Genomic DNA, 16,946 nt, shown 5'->3' on the forward strand with positions numbered 1-16,946 from the left:
CAAAGGAAAGGGACCTCATAAGGCAAGGCCGAGGCAAGGAACACAGGCATGGCTTGAGCAAGGCGATGGGGGCAAGGAGGAGGGAGGCAGAGATGAGAGTCTGTGGGGCCCAATGACCTGGGCGCTGTAAGGCGTGTCCACGGTGGGGCTTGATTCTACTGGAATCAGGAAATCGCTTAATGATCCTAAGCCAGGGAGCAACACAGTCAGAGCGGCATTTCTCCTAAGAGGAGTAAAACACCTCTGATAAACAGTCAGGAGGAGGAGAGGCACAGGTGAATTAGGATACAAATTCTGATGCTACCACAAGCTAAAAAAGGTTTTAGCAAGTTCTTCTGGCTTAAAGTGAATCATGATCCAGAAGAGTAAACATTAATCTTCAAGGTAACAAGGAGAAGCTCTCTATAAATATCAAAAGGTGGGGGGTTCAGGTCTCAATTTTGAATGCAAAAATAAGACAAAATGGTACAGATGAAAAGAGGACCATGACCCCTCTCAGCCCCCAACTCACTAGTCCCATGCTGAGGAGGCATCTTCCCCACCCCTAGAGAGAAAGCAGGGATTTCTGCTTTCTCTGGAGCACTGGAACATGAGTACGGGTTTACCTTCTCTCCAGTATTCATTCTCTTGCTGGAAGAAAAATCCTTCAGAGAACGGGTGACTTCCCTGGAAGACAGAAGGAGGCAGCTAAGCTTCAACGCGGCACCAAGTGTCTCTATATGATGCTGTAGGAGTCAGGCAAGATTCCTCCTTTAGGAATATGTGGCGGCTTTTCTTGCCCATAATGCATACATCTAAAGTGATTTTCTAAGAGGAGAGACAGATACATCATTTTCCTAATACTCTAAACCAGGGGTCTCCATAGTGGTGTGTGCAAGACAATTTGAGAGCAGAAAAGAAAATGTTAGGACATCTATTTATATAATTTTACTTCATCCTTTTCAAATTTATGTTTTTTGTATATGCTATAAAATATGCATATTAGTACAATAAAGCATATATTTAATGCATGAATAAATTATATACTGGCAATGTGAATTAACATTTTTCTAAAGTTGAGTGATGCAAAAAGTTTGGAAACTGCTTTTCTAAACAACAGAACTATCCCAGGCTGTAATAGTTTCTCACTCTTCCTTGTGAATTTCCTGCAGGATAGCACCAACTCAGTGTAGCAGAATGTGTCTTTCTGCAAAAGCAGGCTTGTTACCTACAGTTTAAAGGTCTTATTAAAAACTTTCCAGTGTTAGAAACATTTTGAAACACTTTCAGAGCAAGGTACTGGTTTAGCACATGTATCAGTAAATACATCAACACTTGCTCAGAAATTTTAGGTACGACAACAGGGAGGAAGGGGACACACCAGCTATATAAACGAAAACTGAACTGTATGTAGTGGAGTCCGGATCCTTCAACAGAACAAACTGGCTTCAAGTGTTTAGTGTTTATAAAGCATCTTACTGAGAGAGCTACCAATGCTTTCTAAAAATCCTAACAGCAACCCTAACACAGAATGGATTTTCTAACTTCATGAAGTCGGTGTAGCCTGAGCTCAGATATCACAAGGGGTTCATCATCACTGGTTAGCACGTTGGCGACTTAGCAGAAGCAACAAATTCATGCACTGGTGAGCTCTGGTCAAGGTGCCCAGAGAACGCACACCGGCAACCGGCGGCAACTGTGATTGCCCGTGTCGGTGGGGTGAGCCCTGGAGCCTGGGGCAGGGCTGGCTGAGGCTAGGGGAAGGGCGCAGGGTGGGCTCTTACTGGGACACCTCCGCGATGTGCTTGTGGCGCAGCGCTATCCAGAGGTCGTCATCCTCGTCCAGGAGCACTTCCTTCACCCTCGCCTCTCCGATGCCGCTCGTCTCATACCTGGAGAGGAGACGTCCCACAAAGTTCATCCAATCCCCCTGGTTTAAAACAGACAGATGGGGCTTCCCTGGTGGCACAGTGGATAAGAATCCACCTGCCAGTGCAGGGGACACGGGTTCGAGCCCTGGTCTGGGAAGATCCCACATGCCGTGGAGCAACTAAGCTCGCAAGCCACAAGTACTGAGCCTGCGCTCTAGAGCCCGCATGCCACAACTACTGAGCTCGCGAGCCACAACTACTGAAACCCGCGCCCCTGGAGCCTGTGCTCCGCAACAAGAGAAGCCACCGCAGTGAGAAGCCTGCGCACCGCAACGAAGAGTAGCCCCCGCTCGCCGCAACTAGAGAAAGCCCGTGCACAGCAACAAAGACCCAACACAGCCAAAAACAAATAAAATAAAATTAGTTAATTAAAAAAAAAAGTAGAACTCCTCCTTGTGGAAGCAAAAAAAAAAACCAAACAAACACCAAAAAATAACAGACAGATGTTCACACGAATCTGTCTGAACATCAAGCAAGCACACCCAACCATCTGATGTGTCACTATCTGTGTCAGGTCTGCTGCATCTAAAAAGGCTAACGATTTCTTAGGCAGAGGGAGACCCAAAGGTCTAATCAAAGTCAACTGACTTGAGGTCCTGGTTTAAAACCCCCAGGGTCAGTTGATATGAGCTCCATCAGAGCCACCTGGGCTCAGGCGTGAAGTCAGGTTATAGGTGGGTTCAGAGGTACTTGAAAGGGAAAGGCGAGGATCACACTTGTTCCTGGTTGGAAACGGCCTGGGACACCATCCTCAAATGTGTGGGACCTAAACAGCATTCTGCAGCTGCCTGCAACTGGCCCTCAGCAAATTTTCACATGTGAAATCATGAACATCTAAAGGAAAGCAAGAATTACAGGTACCAAAGGGAAAAAGCTGAGATTCAGTCATATTTTTAGAACCTTCATTTTGAAACAACTATCTTTACGGTTAATGTTATAAAATAAAGGACACGAGAACAATATAGCCTGTGCCCATAGAAAGAAAAATAAGTTTTTAGAGACTGAGTTTCTGATGATTGCTACCAAGAAAAATGTTGTTTATAATGAAGCAAACTGCAAATAAAATTCAATAGGAAACTCCTGTTGATATATTTTATCATCATCATATTTCATGATCTGTAGTTAAGAAGTTTCAACTCTGAATAAGATACGCTCTTACACACACAAGTCAACATATTAACACACCCAAGCCAGCTATGAACTGAGGTGACGTGAGCTGTGAAATAAAGATCGAAAGTTCTTGTTCTCTTTGAAAGGGGCAGGAGTTTCTGGCTGGTGGTGCAGCTGGACTTTGGGAACTCACAGAAAAGCTTGCAGGCTTATTAGCAAGACTGTATCAATCACGCACCGGATTTTCCTAGGATTAACGACATACTTTCTCTTAAATTAGAGGTGTGTTTGGTTCATTTGCAAAGCTGCAGTCACACTGGGTCTGTGTACTTACTTGTATACATCATTTTCAATAGGCAGCAGGTCGTAACTCATAGCCTGAAAAGTCAGTTCATGAAGGACGGGGGAACTGGGGTCGAAACCGCGGTCCAGGATCAGGAGCTGGGAGCGTGCCTTGTCTGGGCCCTGAAGGAAGGACACAGGGAACGGTGTCATGAGCCGCCCCATACAACTCCCGCTTCTCCGACTAGCATAGCTACCCCTCCTGTAAAACGTGGCAGCAGGATGTAAACTCTGACTCAAACAGCACTAAGTCCATTTACTGCTGGACAAGGACACCAGCACACACCATGTGAGCGTCCAATGTGTCTATTTCATAATGAGGGCCCTTTGATGCAGATCCAAAACTGTGGCTGGGGTCTAAAGTGAGCTTAGGAAGGGGAGCACCACCTAGGTTCGGCTCTAAAAAGGGTGACCCATCATCCAGCCGGCCTGGGCCTGAGGGGGTCCCCAGAACCTGGGGCTGTCAGTTTTTAAATCAAGATAGTGACGGGATAGTTCTGTGTCTTGATCGCAGTGGTGGTTACATACATCTACACATGTGATAAAATTGCACGGAACTGCACACGTGTGCGTGCACGCACACACCCGAGCACGTGTACTAATTAGTGAAATCTGAATAAGGTCTGGAGATTGTAGCAATGTCAATTTTCTGGTTTTGATACTGCTCCACTGAGGGGGTCCCAGGAGGCAGGGCTGTCGGTGCTAACACTGGGAAAGTCCCTGCAAACAGAAACAAGTTGGTAGCTCAGCGACACTGAACAGAATCTGTATCGCCTGCCCAAGGGCTTGAGCGTTTCGCTGGAGCTCACTGTGCAGGAACAAGGGCGCTCACACATGCTCTGTGAGCAAAGGAAGCCAGCTGTGCCCAGGCTGCCACACGGACACTGTGGTCGCTTGGTGAGAGAAGCACGTGGGCCAAGTAAGACTTACCTCCCCCATTGTCGGGTCATCGGCTTTGTATGCGTCGAGCTTGTCCTGGATTAGCTGAGCCAGCAAAGCATTGTCCTTGTATTCCCTGACAAAGGAGGAGGGACAGAGGGTGAAGGCCCTGCCACAGTCGATGACACTGTCTGCCCTCAGGGAGGAAGGCAGGACAGTGCGGGAGGGTCAAGCGAGACACCAGCTTCATCTGTATTGTTCTTTTACAAAGAGAATATACTCACATTAGATGTATAATTTAAAAGGACAAATAAAATACTTAGCTCGGTGCCCGCAACATAAATGATTTTCTAGTTCCCTTTAAAAAACCCAAACTATCCAAATGGAAACAGAGGTAGTATTTCCAAGCAGCTCCAGACAAACAACCACACTTCAGCAGAGGGTCCTAACCATCCATCCTTTTCCCATGATCAGGCTGTCTGAGTCTGACCCACCTGACTCTCACTTCCCTCAATTCAAATTCCCTTGGACCCTGTTTTGTTTTGTTGGAAGTGACATTTCTGCCAGCAGAGCCGGAAAGATACAAGTGAGAACCTATGGACCTTCCGCCTTGTCTGAGCTGGGTAGCACTTCTTGGGCTCCTCCTGGCGATGTTTATCCTGTGGCTGCTGCCTGCCACCTGGCCACGCTCAGCGCAAAAGCAGCTCTGCTCCCAGCCCTATCCCTCCAACGAGTGAACCCCAAGACCCCATCTCTTATCTTCCACCAGGCTTCTGTCGGTGAGGACCCTAACGGAGGGGGGCGTTGTCCCGTGGGTGCACATCCCTGCGGACAATGAGGTGATGGGGATCCGTGCACTCCCTTCTGTGCCTCCCACCCTTCCGGCTTCTCCTTGTGGGACTGGGACTCCCACTCATGCTCCCAGCTTCACACTCCCTGTGCAAATCCCCCAGCGGCTACCCAGCGATAACCCCTGAAGGGCAGGATCCCAAACTTGGCATCCAAGGCCTCCAGAAATGGCTTCACCTTGCCCCACTGCCCACACATACGCCGCGCTAGACTACCAACCCTCCCCAAACTTGCCCTTTGCCGTCCAACGTCATGCCTTTGCTCAACCCAACTGTCCACACAAAACGGCCCCTGCTCATCGGTCTACTGAAATCCGAACCTGTCCTCCGGGACTGAGCTCAGATGCCACCTCTGCTCTGAAGCTGTGCTTGCTCCTCTCAGCTCAAAGGGCCCTCTCCCTGCTCTGGATGCCCAAGCCTATGGCCTGCACCGTCCTAAGGCACTGGTCTCATAGGCCTACATAGTAGGTGTGCACCTCCTACCTGCACTCCCAGATCAGGGGTTTCTAAGGGCAGGGGCTGTGTCTTGAGGTTAAGTCCGCCTGCCTAGCACTTAGCACACAGCAGGTAAGTGATAAGTGAATGACCTCATCAAATCTGAGAAATGTGTCCTTTGGAGAATTATTCTCCTTGCATTTTATCTTACTCTGAAACATCTTTTGCAGGGTGGGTATTTGATTTTTAAGGTTAGGAAGAGATGAAAAATTGGAGGAAACCTGGATTGTAGTTACAGGGCGTTCACATTTAGTTATTCACTAACTGAATATATGTATTTCATGCACTTTTCTGTATGTATTGGTATATTCCACAATAAAATTTAGAAAAGAGCAAAAACACTGGAAAATAATTATAAATGAAGACGCTCAAATCTTGACCCTCTGGAGACAACTGCCAGAGGAATGGCAAGGCCAGAGGAAGTTCCTTGCTCGGGGACACGTTGGGGGGCCACCGAAGGCAGACTGGGAGCAGCCTTACCCCCGATACCGCACGGCCGGGTACTCCTTCAGGGTGGCGCACAGAGTTGCGATCTGCTCCGCCAGGCGCTCCAGGATCGGATTCTTCATCTGAGCCTTGTGGGGACTGTAGAAGCTTTGGAAAGAGTCAGCAGAGTCCAAGGAATACACCTGAGACGGGGAAGAAATACATATATTTCCAGAATGGTGAACTGTCATATTCATCCAGAATGGTGAACCGTCAGAGTTTTTTCCAAGCTGGTAGTGAGGCTGGGTGTCTCAGATTTTCATTTCTTCTACAAACACGGCTTGGGTGTCTGCTGGGTGCCAGGCACTGTGCTAACCACTTGGAACTGTTAGTGACCAAACCATTACTGCCCTCAAGGAGCGTGCAATCTTGCAGGAAGAGGCAGACAACAAACATAATGAAAAGTAAATTTTATGGTATTTGAGAAGTGGGTACGTGTCTGAGAACATAAGAAGCAGGGAAAGAATGCCCACAGGATGGACAGGGAGGACACGAGGCCTCCTTGAGGAGGGGATGTTTGAGCCAGGGCTTGAAGGAGGTGCAGCGTTTCTCCCCAGGAGGGGGCTCCCTGAGGGACCGGCTGGTGCCAAGGCCCTGAGGCAGGCGTGTGCCTGTGTCTGATGAACAGTGAGGAGCCCAGGAGGAGAGCAGGGGAGGAGGTGTTGGCACACCACACGGGCCGTTCATTATAAGTTCGAATAAATAAGGGACAGGCTAGAAATTGTGCTGTGACTGTAGCAAATAAAGGAGCTCTGTATGGGTTTAATAATTTCCTATCCTCATAGTATGTTCTAAATATTTTTCTTTTTTCTTCTTCTTCTTTTTTTTTTTTTTGGAGGGTTCTAGAAGACTAAACTTCCCTCTTACACTACGAGGCTACCAGCTATCAGTATTCTCTCAGAATCTCTATGAGGTAATCTACCCTGATCTGGAAAACCTGAGGTTTTAAAAAAAGGTTATTACGTTTCAAAAATATACGAAATATAATATGGTTGAATATGCTAAAGTTGGATTTTATTCAATCCAGGTGGTGACAGGGCTCACACAGAGGAAAGAAATTCCTGCCCTCAAGCTGAGATTAAGCTTTAGGCCAAGTGAGAGGGCAAAGAGACTGTCTTTTTAAAATATTCACACTCTATTTTTTCCATCTCTTCTTACCCAAGAATTGGTCACTCTCTGGTGTCCAGAAGCTGATCTATAAAGACCCAAAATGCCACAATCATCTCTTACCTCTACAAAATGCAAAGAAGTTGTGTTATTTTTTGTTTCTTTGCAAGGAGGAGGCATTTTAACAAATCTTAAAATACTAAGGTATAAATTTTGTATGTTCTCTCATGATCAGCTTCACCTTTACTGGTTTAACGACTTTGTTTTTTTCCAAGAGGAGAGGTTTTGGCACTTGAAGCGTTAACAGCTCATGATGAAGGCTACCATCTGTTCCTTCGGCACATGACAAGCTGAGGTTATCTCCACATAAAAAGTCTCCTTTGCAGCAAACGGGTGTTGTCTGATCCCTTCCGCTCCCCTCCTCCCAGGCTCTTTCTGGATTGGCTACTTTTCGCTTATTCAAGGAGTCAGCCAATAGGAGTGAACAATGTGAGTGAGGATGAAATGAACACTAAGAAGGGCAGGATGGCTGCAGAAAGTCAGAAAGACCTGGAGACTAACACGAGGGCATCTTGGGCAGACCCCTAAGGACTACTGTTGCCATTACATAAACGTCCACTCACAACACGTCATTCAGCCACCCCCTCCCCCACTCCCTTTATTGCACCCCTGCCGCACCCTCTCGCACGGGGCCAGAGTTCCTGAGAGAATAGCCAGGATGTGGATTTTCTATGCCCTCCCCCACGCAGCCTCACCTGGGATTCATATGGGAGAAATGCAATGTTGATTTCCGTCAGAGTTCTGATGACTTTGGCTGCTCGAGATTTTACCAGCTCGTTAAACAGGGCGTCTGGACAAGCTGCCAGAATGACAAAGACAGTAGGTTTTCCTGCCCATTTTCTGGTTCATTTCAACATTCGCACCCGTCCAGGGAACTCTTTATTTTATTAGGATTTTAAAAAGGTAAATAGAAAGTTCATCCTACCCGACAACCTACTACCTCTAGGGTATAAAAGGAATAAAAGGAATACAAAACCACCTACAAGGCCCTCAATGTATAACAAAGAAACAAATGGCAATAAAGACTGAGATATTGAGAGCTAATGAAAACTATTTTCTGACATTAAGAAGAGGAAGAAAAAGAACCAAGAGAGATCAAGAAGGGATCAGGAAAAGGCCTGTAATATAAACAAACACCACACATCTGAGATACTTATGAAAAATAAAATAGGTAAAGAAAAATAAAATCGTTGGGAAATGTGATGCAGACATTTGCCCAGGCCCTCTAAGGAACTCAGCTGCACGGGAGTCCCACTTGGTGCTGGAACCACGATTTCTCATGACTCTTTCGGGCCAAACCGACAGTTTCAGGTTCCCAGAAATGTGTCATTGGTTTATTATTACTAATGCCATCTGCCTGCCTTCTTTGCCACCCGTCTTCAAAGAGGATAAAATTATTCTTTGCAAGAACCTTCCCCCATCCGCTCAGTGGTGAGTTTTGTGGGGTTTTCCCCAGAGAACACAGGTGAACTGTTATTATCGTGCTCTCTGCACGAGGTTCCATGCACAACATTTCCACAAAGCAAGAAAACAGAGTCTAGGACAAACATACCATTCTACCTGATACAAATACCACCAGATCAGAGTGTCTTTGTAGTTGAAAAGTAGATGGAAACACACTGCAGTTTATAGTGATATCTGGAAGTCTATACAATGAAACACCAAGGCTGGCATCGGAAAATTCTTCTCAGCATTAAACATGCTAGACCTTAGAAGAGGAGCTATTTTTTTAATCAGGAAGGGACTGCACGACCTAGTAGGTTTGTATTTGTGGGCGTTTATTTTTATCTCTGATGCAATTTGTCTTCTGAAGAGAAAATAAAAGATCAGGACAAAAGTGGGAACAGCCCATTTCTTCCCTGTCGGCCTGGCTTGGTTGGGGTCAGTCTGGCCGGGCAGGAAGGCCGGGGCGGCAGCTGACAGCTGTACTCACAATCAGTGAAGAAGACGTGCGCAGCCCGGTACTTGGCAGTTGGTGGGTCCTTAAAGTCACTGATGAGAGAGTGGACAGACTGTGGAAAGGGAAAAAAAGGGAACTGAATCCGATTCTAGAAGCGAATGGAACCTCCAGCTGAACGGAGTCAAATCCATGCTGGCTTCAAGCTACACGCACAAAATAGCAAGGGATTTCTGATGTATAATTCTAACTTATGTTCAGCCATAACTGAGCTCTGAGGATTTAAGGTTAGGATTGTTTCAGAGTTCAGAAGAACAAAAGCCTCCCTAGCTCATTCCAAAATGACAGCGTCCATTCTTTGGAGCCACCATAACTTGGGTTCCTAAGAAGAGACCCACAAAAGAGGAAAGTGGTCAGAAACCTACCAGGAGATTCATTGCGATGAAGTTCTGGCAATTTAGTTGCATCTGCAGAAACCCACACATAAGCCAGTTTTCAAAAATGAAAAGAAAACATGAAAACTGGGGGGAATTTACATAGATTAAGACATCTAAGACAGCTAGCAACCAAAAGCATGAAGGTGGGCCTTGCCTGGATACTGATTTGAACCAACCCCCGCAAATGATGAGAGAGGTAAATTTGAACCCTAACTGGATATTGATGAAATAAATCTGGGAATTCCTTGGTGGTCCAGTGGTTAGGACTCTGAGCTTCTACTGCAGGGGACCCAGGTTCAAACCCTGGTCGGGGGAACTAAGTCCTGCAAGCCACGTGGCGAGGCCAAAAAAAAAGAAATCTGAAAGCATAAAATACCCAAGTTCTGGAGGCGGATCACTAGATAAAGTGATCTCCTACCTCGAAAGCGAACACAAGGGGGCATCGAGATTGGTCCAGCCTGGCTTTTGGCAGAAAGCTTAATGAATGTACTCTTCACTCCTCACCGCACCCCACCTTCCCCGTTGGTGGACTGCATGCTTAAACAGAGCAGTGTGTTAAATGCGTGCTTAACCCAGAACCGTCAGACCCGGTGCCACCCAGACACCAAGCCAGCACGTGTAACCTCGGCCAAAGCTCTTCTGGGCAGGGTTTACCTTCTCAGAGGGAGTGATGAGATACACAGCTTCCAGGCTGGGGAGCGGCTCTCGGCGCTTGTTGATGTCTTCCACAACTAGACAACAAAACAGCGGCCCATGGTAAATAAGAAAACAGAACTGGTGATCATACAACTAGAAGCCATAGAGAGAGGCCACCTTCAGACCGGGGCAATAAGAATCTACAGTGGGGGGAGGAGAGACTCAACGCCCCTTCCCCACAGTTACCACGTTCCTCTGTCTCACGAGGCTCAGGTGGTAGAAAACCTGAAACCTTATCACACTAGATACTTCCTATTTCCCATTTCAGTTTTAAGTAAATTCCTTGATCTAGTCTTTTGCCTCTTCCTTCAGTTTTTTCTCATCTGTCCTAGATAATCCCAATTCCTTTAGAATTTCCATGTTGGGTTGGTTTTTCAACAATTAGATCGTCTTATCATTTTCCTTTGTATATCAAATGAAGACATTCCAAACATACCTTCTGTATAATACTGTTCCTCTCAATAGTTCAAAGACTAAACAGCAAATTTTGTTAAAGCAAACCATGGGTGTTTGGTTTGCTGGTTTCTTTTACAGTAGGCCAGCTACTTCATCCGCTGGGGAAAGAAGACCTAAGTCATCATCTCACTAGTCACCTGATAAAGCTTAGGATGCATCACCTACGCTACACTGTCCTCTGGTACAGAGCGAGCAGGAGATCGTACAGTGCCATTCTTCCTATGCAGGTGATGTAAGCAAATAAAAGCATCCCTTTAGAAGTATCCCTTGTAACATTTACAAAGACTTGCCACCCCAAACAATGTTCAAATTAATACCAAAATCTCTCAACCATCTACTTTATCAGGGGTTGTAGATTTTTGAATTTCATAGGCCAATCACACTTCCCCCCCAAATATTTGGGGGTGGTTAACACAGGCTTGCTGACTTTTAAATTTTGCCAAGTAAGGACATTAAAAAAAAACTTCTGGGATAGGGAAGAGTCTGTGGGCAGGAGGGGAGAGCTGAACCCTCATCTACCACAGGAAGTCAACAGATAATGTCTAACACGATGAATCAAGTGATACTCCTATAAGCACTTATTTAGAAATATCAAAAAGATAACCAGAAGAAAAAGCAGAGTGGCTGCCTCTGGGGTGATGGATCTTAGGGGATGGGGGAGGAAGAAGGAGGGCAGGACGGTGCTGCTTCCTTGTTAGAAGCTCATTAGCTACATTTGGCTTTTTTCCTATATTTGCATTTTTTGCCTTCATAGAGGAAAAAAAAAGTTTTAAAAATTCAGTGAGGAAAATAACTTTGTAAGCTCAAAACAGGGGCAAGTCTGGTCTTGGATCACTGAATGACATAAAGTCACACCAAAAATTATGTACTCCTATTTACAGGACTATGCTTTTGGTGATAGATAAACTAGATTTGGAAATATGCTTTTCTTTTCTTTTCTTTGTTTTCTTTTTTAACATAAAAAAAAATTTTTTTTGTGGAAATGTGTTTTAAAAAATGATGAAATCACCAACCTTTAAGTTACATTCATCTAGCTTAATGAAAACCTCAACCCTCCTTGCTCTTCCTCTCGTAATTGTGGTATGGTAGTAATTTTGACAAAGACCAGCAGTAGTCTGTGGGCCACATACCATATAAAAGTTCTCTTGAGGGGAAAAACTGGGAGCTGCATTGCAACAGGTATGTTCCACCCAAAGTTTTTTAGGAGGAAAAACAAAGGTTAACTTCCTTGTTTGAAATAATACCTCAAAATAGACTGCTTTTCCATCAATGCTGTTTCACAGATTAAAATACATGATCTCTCCTGAAAGGGGCTCCTAAGTAAGACTTGAGCTGCACACAAATGTGAAAAAGAGCTGGGGACAGCAGCCAGGAGGTCTGTGTCTTAGTCTCAGGTGTGGCACTGGCCAGTGACCTTGAGCAGGTGATTTAACTTATTTCAAAAACCTATTACTGTAGGGCTTCCCTGGTGGCGCAGTGGTTGAGAGTCCGCCTGCTGATGCAGGGGACACGGGTTCGTGCCCCGGTCCAGGAAGATCCCACATGCCGCGGAGCGGCTGGGCCCGTGAGCCATGGCCGCTGAGCCTGCACGTCCGGAGCCTGTGCTCCGCAACGGGAGAGGCCACAACGGTGAGAGGCCCGCGTAACGCAAAAAACAAAAAAACAAACAAAAAAAACCCTATTACTGTGAAATTCTAAGGCACATTCCAAAGAATGAATTAAACATAAATATACAAATAATTATAAAGCAAATGCTGCACAAGCACCACCCCAGTCAGGCAACAGAACCCATCAGCACTGCAGAAGTGCCCTCCTCCACCCTCCCTCATCACAATTTCCTCCTTTCCCCCCAAAGAGAACCACCATGGTGACATGAATGATCACTTCTCTTTGTGCTTGTTTAAGACTCACTTGTCCCTGCATTTCAAAGCAGTAAAGCTTAGCTCTGCCTGTTTTTGAACATTACGTAAATTAAAGCATATTGTTAAGGATGTACCTTGCTTCTTTGGCTCCACATTGTTTATCAGATTCATTTACATTTTGGAGTGAGCCAGTAGTCAGAGTTCGTTCCTCTCCTTTGCTGTATATCAGCAGTCAGAGTTCGTTCCTCTCCTTTGCTGTATATCAGCAGTATGCTGCTGTGTGACTATCCCACAATTTATCTCACCATTCTAGTCCTGATGGACGTTTCGGTTGCTCCCACTTTGGGGCTACTATGAGTGACGCTCTGTGAGCATCCCGGGCGCACACACCTGGGTTATCCAGGACACACATCTAACTGCAGATGTGCTGGCTCGTAGGATCTGCATGACTCAACTCGCCTAGACTCTGCCAAGTGTTTTTCAAAGTAGCTGTACCAACTGACATGTGTCAGATCGGAGTTCCCATTTTTCTATATCCTGTCACTTGGCATTATCATATTTTAAATACTCCAATCTGAGTACACAGCAGTATCTCACTCTGGTTTTAATTGCATTCCCCTGACCACTACTGAGGGGGCCAATTTTTCACATATTTATTGGCCATTTGGGTTTCTTCCTTTGTTAAGTGCCTGTTTAATTCTTTTGTGCATTTTTTTCTGTTGGGTGGCCTGCCTTTTTTTTTTTTTTTCTTGATTGAGCCTTCCTTTGGCATCTTTTCACAGATACTTAATGGGCATCTAACACTGGATTGGAGGTGGGGGACTCAGTGATGAACAAGAAAGCCTGGGGTCTCTCTCAGGAACTTACGGTCCTACCACCCAGGTTGTTGGAGGATCTAAAGTCAAGCAAGATAGGGACTTCCCTGGTGGTTGGGTGGTTAAGAATAAGAATCCACCTTCCCATGCAGGGGACATGGGTTCGATCCCTGGTCAGGGAACTAAGATCCCACATGCCGTGGGGCAACTAAGCCTGCGCACCACATGCCACAACAAAGACCCGACCTCCAAAAAAAAAAAAAAGAATGTGGTTTCATGAATAAAAATTATAAAAAAAAAATAAAGTCAAGCAAGATAATAACAGACAGGGAGGAGAAAGTACAGCCCAAGAGAAGGCTGAGTGTCGCGGGAGGGCGGAGGGAAGGCCGCTCACTTGTTATCCCCTCGGTCATGATGTCTGTCATCTTACAGCAGGAGGAAAGCATCCTCATGCTCAGCTGATCCACCACCAGCACCTGGAAACAAAGGGAACAGTTTACAGCCTGACGGGTACCTGCTACGATTATCTCCTCCGCTGACCCAGTCAGACTTCAGAAAGAGCCTAGAAACGCAGAATTCTGAGTTATCAATGCTTCCTACGGGGCCAGAAGTTTGCCGAGAGACACGCTAGCTTTTATTTCCCCACCAAGCCTCAGCTTCTAGGAGAGTTTGCTCTCACTGATGTGACTTAATATTTTAAACTTAAAAAAATTAAAGTTTTTTCCATGACAAAGAAAATACTCATAAAAATGCAAAAAAAAAAAAAAAGAAAGAAAGAAAAGAAAAAGAAAAAATTCATCTACAGCATCCACACTCGGAGAAATCCATATTAGAGGGTATTTTTTCAGGGCGTAAACTTTTTCTTAATGAGAGAATGAACACTAGTGCCACATTTATGGGGCGGAAGGAGAGGACTTCGTTGCAGACCTCACCAGGATGGACCAGCACACGTGTCATCCCGGGAGCAAAGTCTGTCTCAGTTCAGACGGGAAGAATAAGAACGTGCCGTCCTGGTCTAAAAGCTTCATACCTGCAATTCTTCAGCCAACCTTTCCTATCTCCATTCGGCCCACAGTGGAGAGAGGGAGCTAGAGCTAAAACAAAGCTATTTCTCCTATCCTTCTTCAAAGACAGAAACCCAGGCAACAGGTGCTGGAAAAATGTGGGCCCGAAAGCATCTTGCTGTAGCACGAGGGCCAATCAGTTTTCATTTTATGAGGCAGCTTCCTCAAGGTTAGTTTAAAATTCACACGTCCACAAGTCCATTACTGATGGGAAGGGTAAGAGAGAAAGGCAGGCATAAGGAGTTCCCACCAGCTGGCCTCCCGCTCGGGGTATGAGGATGGATGCTTTGGCTAAAACGTAATCTCACGAGGCCAGGGTGAGGCTTCAAAAGCCTCCTGGTACCAATCAGCTCTGCTGTTCCCAGGCCCGGTGAACTTTACTACAGGAAAACTCGGGAGCAAGAATGGTTGGCATAAGCCCTCCAACACCCACAGGGAAGTAAGACGGTGTGCTCTCCTGGTCACTGTAATGCCCGGCCCCAGACCACCAGATGCTCCTTCAAACACAGACTTCCTGGATGGAGGAAAGCACGTTTCCGACTTACATCACCCACTGCTGGAACCGAGGCCATAATCAATTAGACTGACTTAAATACTTGTTTCAGGTACATGACAGTTTCCAGCATTGCTCTCAATGTTAAATGAATACACAGACTTACTTGTTTTGTCTTACGTAGCTACAGGCAGACGGGATAGGCCAGATGAGGGCTTTTCGGACTGCGGTGTGGGCTCCATGGACATGCTTTAGGGCCACCAGAGGGGCAAGAAGGGGTCCCTCTTGTCTCCCATAGCAAGCAGAATAATTCTACCTTCTGCTTTATTCAGGTAAGATCTTGTTTGAATAAAAGAGTTCCACTTCTAGAATGCCTCACCAGGTGATCTTAAAGATAAGCTTTATGACCAAGAGATTTCCTAACCAGGATCGTATAAAATGGGAGGCACAGCAGATTACCTTTCTCTAGTCCAGAAGCTTTTGGTATCCTCTGGACACAGCAAAGGTCCTCATTCCCTGCCTACATGCCTCTCCCCAACTCTACTCCATTCTTGTTTTTCCCCATGAACTCACCTTTAAGGTCATTAATTGTGCTTTTCTACTTACCTTCCACTCTCCCTTCTTCTTTACCTTCTTTATCACATCATGCATGATCTCTAAAAAAGGAGAGAAAAAGGAAGGAAGGACAGAAGGCGGAAGGGAAGGGGAGAGGGAGGAAAGGAGACAGGGAAGGAGGGGGGAGGTGGAAGAAAAAATCTAATGTAATTTCAGGGACTTCCAACCCCTGCCTATTAGACGAGGTCATTTTCCCTCCATAGGCTTTGTTCTCCTGAGTCATGCAATTCAACCAATCTGTCTACTGAGCCATATCAATCCACCATAAAGACAGTTCTCTTCCTGCTTCCTTAATTCAGTAGTTCTCAAACTTTGTAGTCTCAGGACTCCTTTATACTCTTAAATATTGAGGACCCCAAAGAGTGTTTGTGTATGTGGGCAAACATCTACTGACATTTCCTGTATTAGAAGTTAAACTGAGAAATTTTTAAAATATGTGTTAATTCAATTACAATAATAATAAACCCATTCTATGATAACATAGTTGTACTTCATTAAAAGGCTATTTATATTTTTGTTTTTTTGGCTGCCTTGTGCAACTTTTGGGATCTCAGTTCCCTGACCAGGTATTGAACCTGGGCCATGGCAGTGAAAGTGCTGAGTCCTAACCACTGGACCACCAGGGAATTCCCAAAATGCTATTTATATTTTCCATAATAAAACAATTTTATTGAGATTATTGGCATTGTTTTACATCTTTGCAACTCTCCTTAATGTCTGGCTTCGTAGAAGACAGCTGGGTTCTGCTTCTTAAATAACCTGCTGCGAATCATATAGCATCTGGAAAACTCCACTGTACGTTTGTGAGAGAATAAGAGTGAGAAGGCAGATAACACCTTAGTTTTATTATGAAGATAGTTTTGACCTCGAATTCCCAAAAGGGTCTGGGGTTTGAGAACCACTGACTTAAGATAGGTGGGTAAAATGCTATGACAATACCCCAGGGCACATGAGCCCCTGTCAAGCTCCAAAAACAGATGTGAAGAGCAGTTGTGATATCTCTCCAACCCTGAGCACGTCTGTGGGATGCTCTCACCCAAAACCAACACTTTTGTAAGCCACAGTTTCTATAATGTCACACCACACACAAGTCTACCCGGCCATGGAGGATTCACAGCAAACAGCGCTCTGCTACTCTTTCTAAACCCAGATCATCCACAGGCCTGGAAGGACTCAAGGCTAAGAGCTGTCATTAGCAAGTGTGCTTCAAACATTTTAGGTCATTCTCCAGAGCACGATGGTTCCTGACTCTGCTTTTGACTATCTACAATAATCTGATGTGTCACCAAAGTGTTCTAAAATTTTTAAGAGCTTCTTACCTGATTATAAAAAAATACACACTCACTGCAGTAAACTTGGAAAACACAGAAAAGT

At 45.4% G+C, this 16,946-nt stretch overlaps 1 protein-coding gene and 1 non-coding gene across 3 annotated transcripts in view; one reads left to right on the forward strand and one right to left on the reverse strand.

The window, feature by feature from the left end:
* The window catches only part of STXBP1 (syntaxin binding protein 1), a 34,326-nt gene extending 18,718 nt beyond the window's left edge, over positions 1 to 15,608 (reverse strand). For both annotated transcript variants that reach the window (XM_028485837.1, XM_055083125.1), the window contains exons 1-10: positions 15,564 to 15,608; positions 13,795 to 13,876; positions 10,226 to 10,302; positions 9,171 to 9,249; positions 7,933 to 8,036; positions 6,065 to 6,213; positions 4,293 to 4,377; positions 3,355 to 3,485; positions 1,764 to 1,871; positions 606 to 666 (exon numbers count right to left, since the gene is read on the reverse strand). In XM_028485837.1, the coding sequence (XP_028341638.1) occupies positions 606 to 666; positions 1,764 to 1,871; positions 3,355 to 3,485; positions 4,293 to 4,377; positions 6,065 to 6,213; positions 7,933 to 8,036; positions 9,171 to 9,249; positions 10,226 to 10,302; positions 13,795 to 13,876; positions 15,564 to 15,608 (921 nt within the window). The remainder of the gene's footprint in view (positions 1 to 605; positions 667 to 1,763; positions 1,872 to 3,354; positions 3,486 to 4,292; positions 4,378 to 6,064; positions 6,214 to 7,932; positions 8,037 to 9,170; positions 9,250 to 10,225; positions 10,303 to 13,794; positions 13,877 to 15,563) is intronic.
* TRNAR-UCU (transfer RNA arginine (anticodon UCU)) lies at positions 9,814 to 9,887 on the forward strand. Its single transcript has one exon. It is a non-coding gene; the product is annotated as a tRNA-Arg (tRNA).
* Positions 15,609 to 16,946: the final 1,338 nt, after the last annotated feature.

This window comes from Physeter macrocephalus, unplaced genomic scaffold, assembly GCF_002837175.3.
Source record: "Physeter macrocephalus isolate SW-GA unplaced genomic scaffold, ASM283717v5 random_594, whole genome shotgun sequence".
NCBI classification, from domain to species: Eukaryota; Metazoa; Chordata; class Mammalia; order Artiodactyla; family Physeteridae; genus Physeter; species Physeter macrocephalus.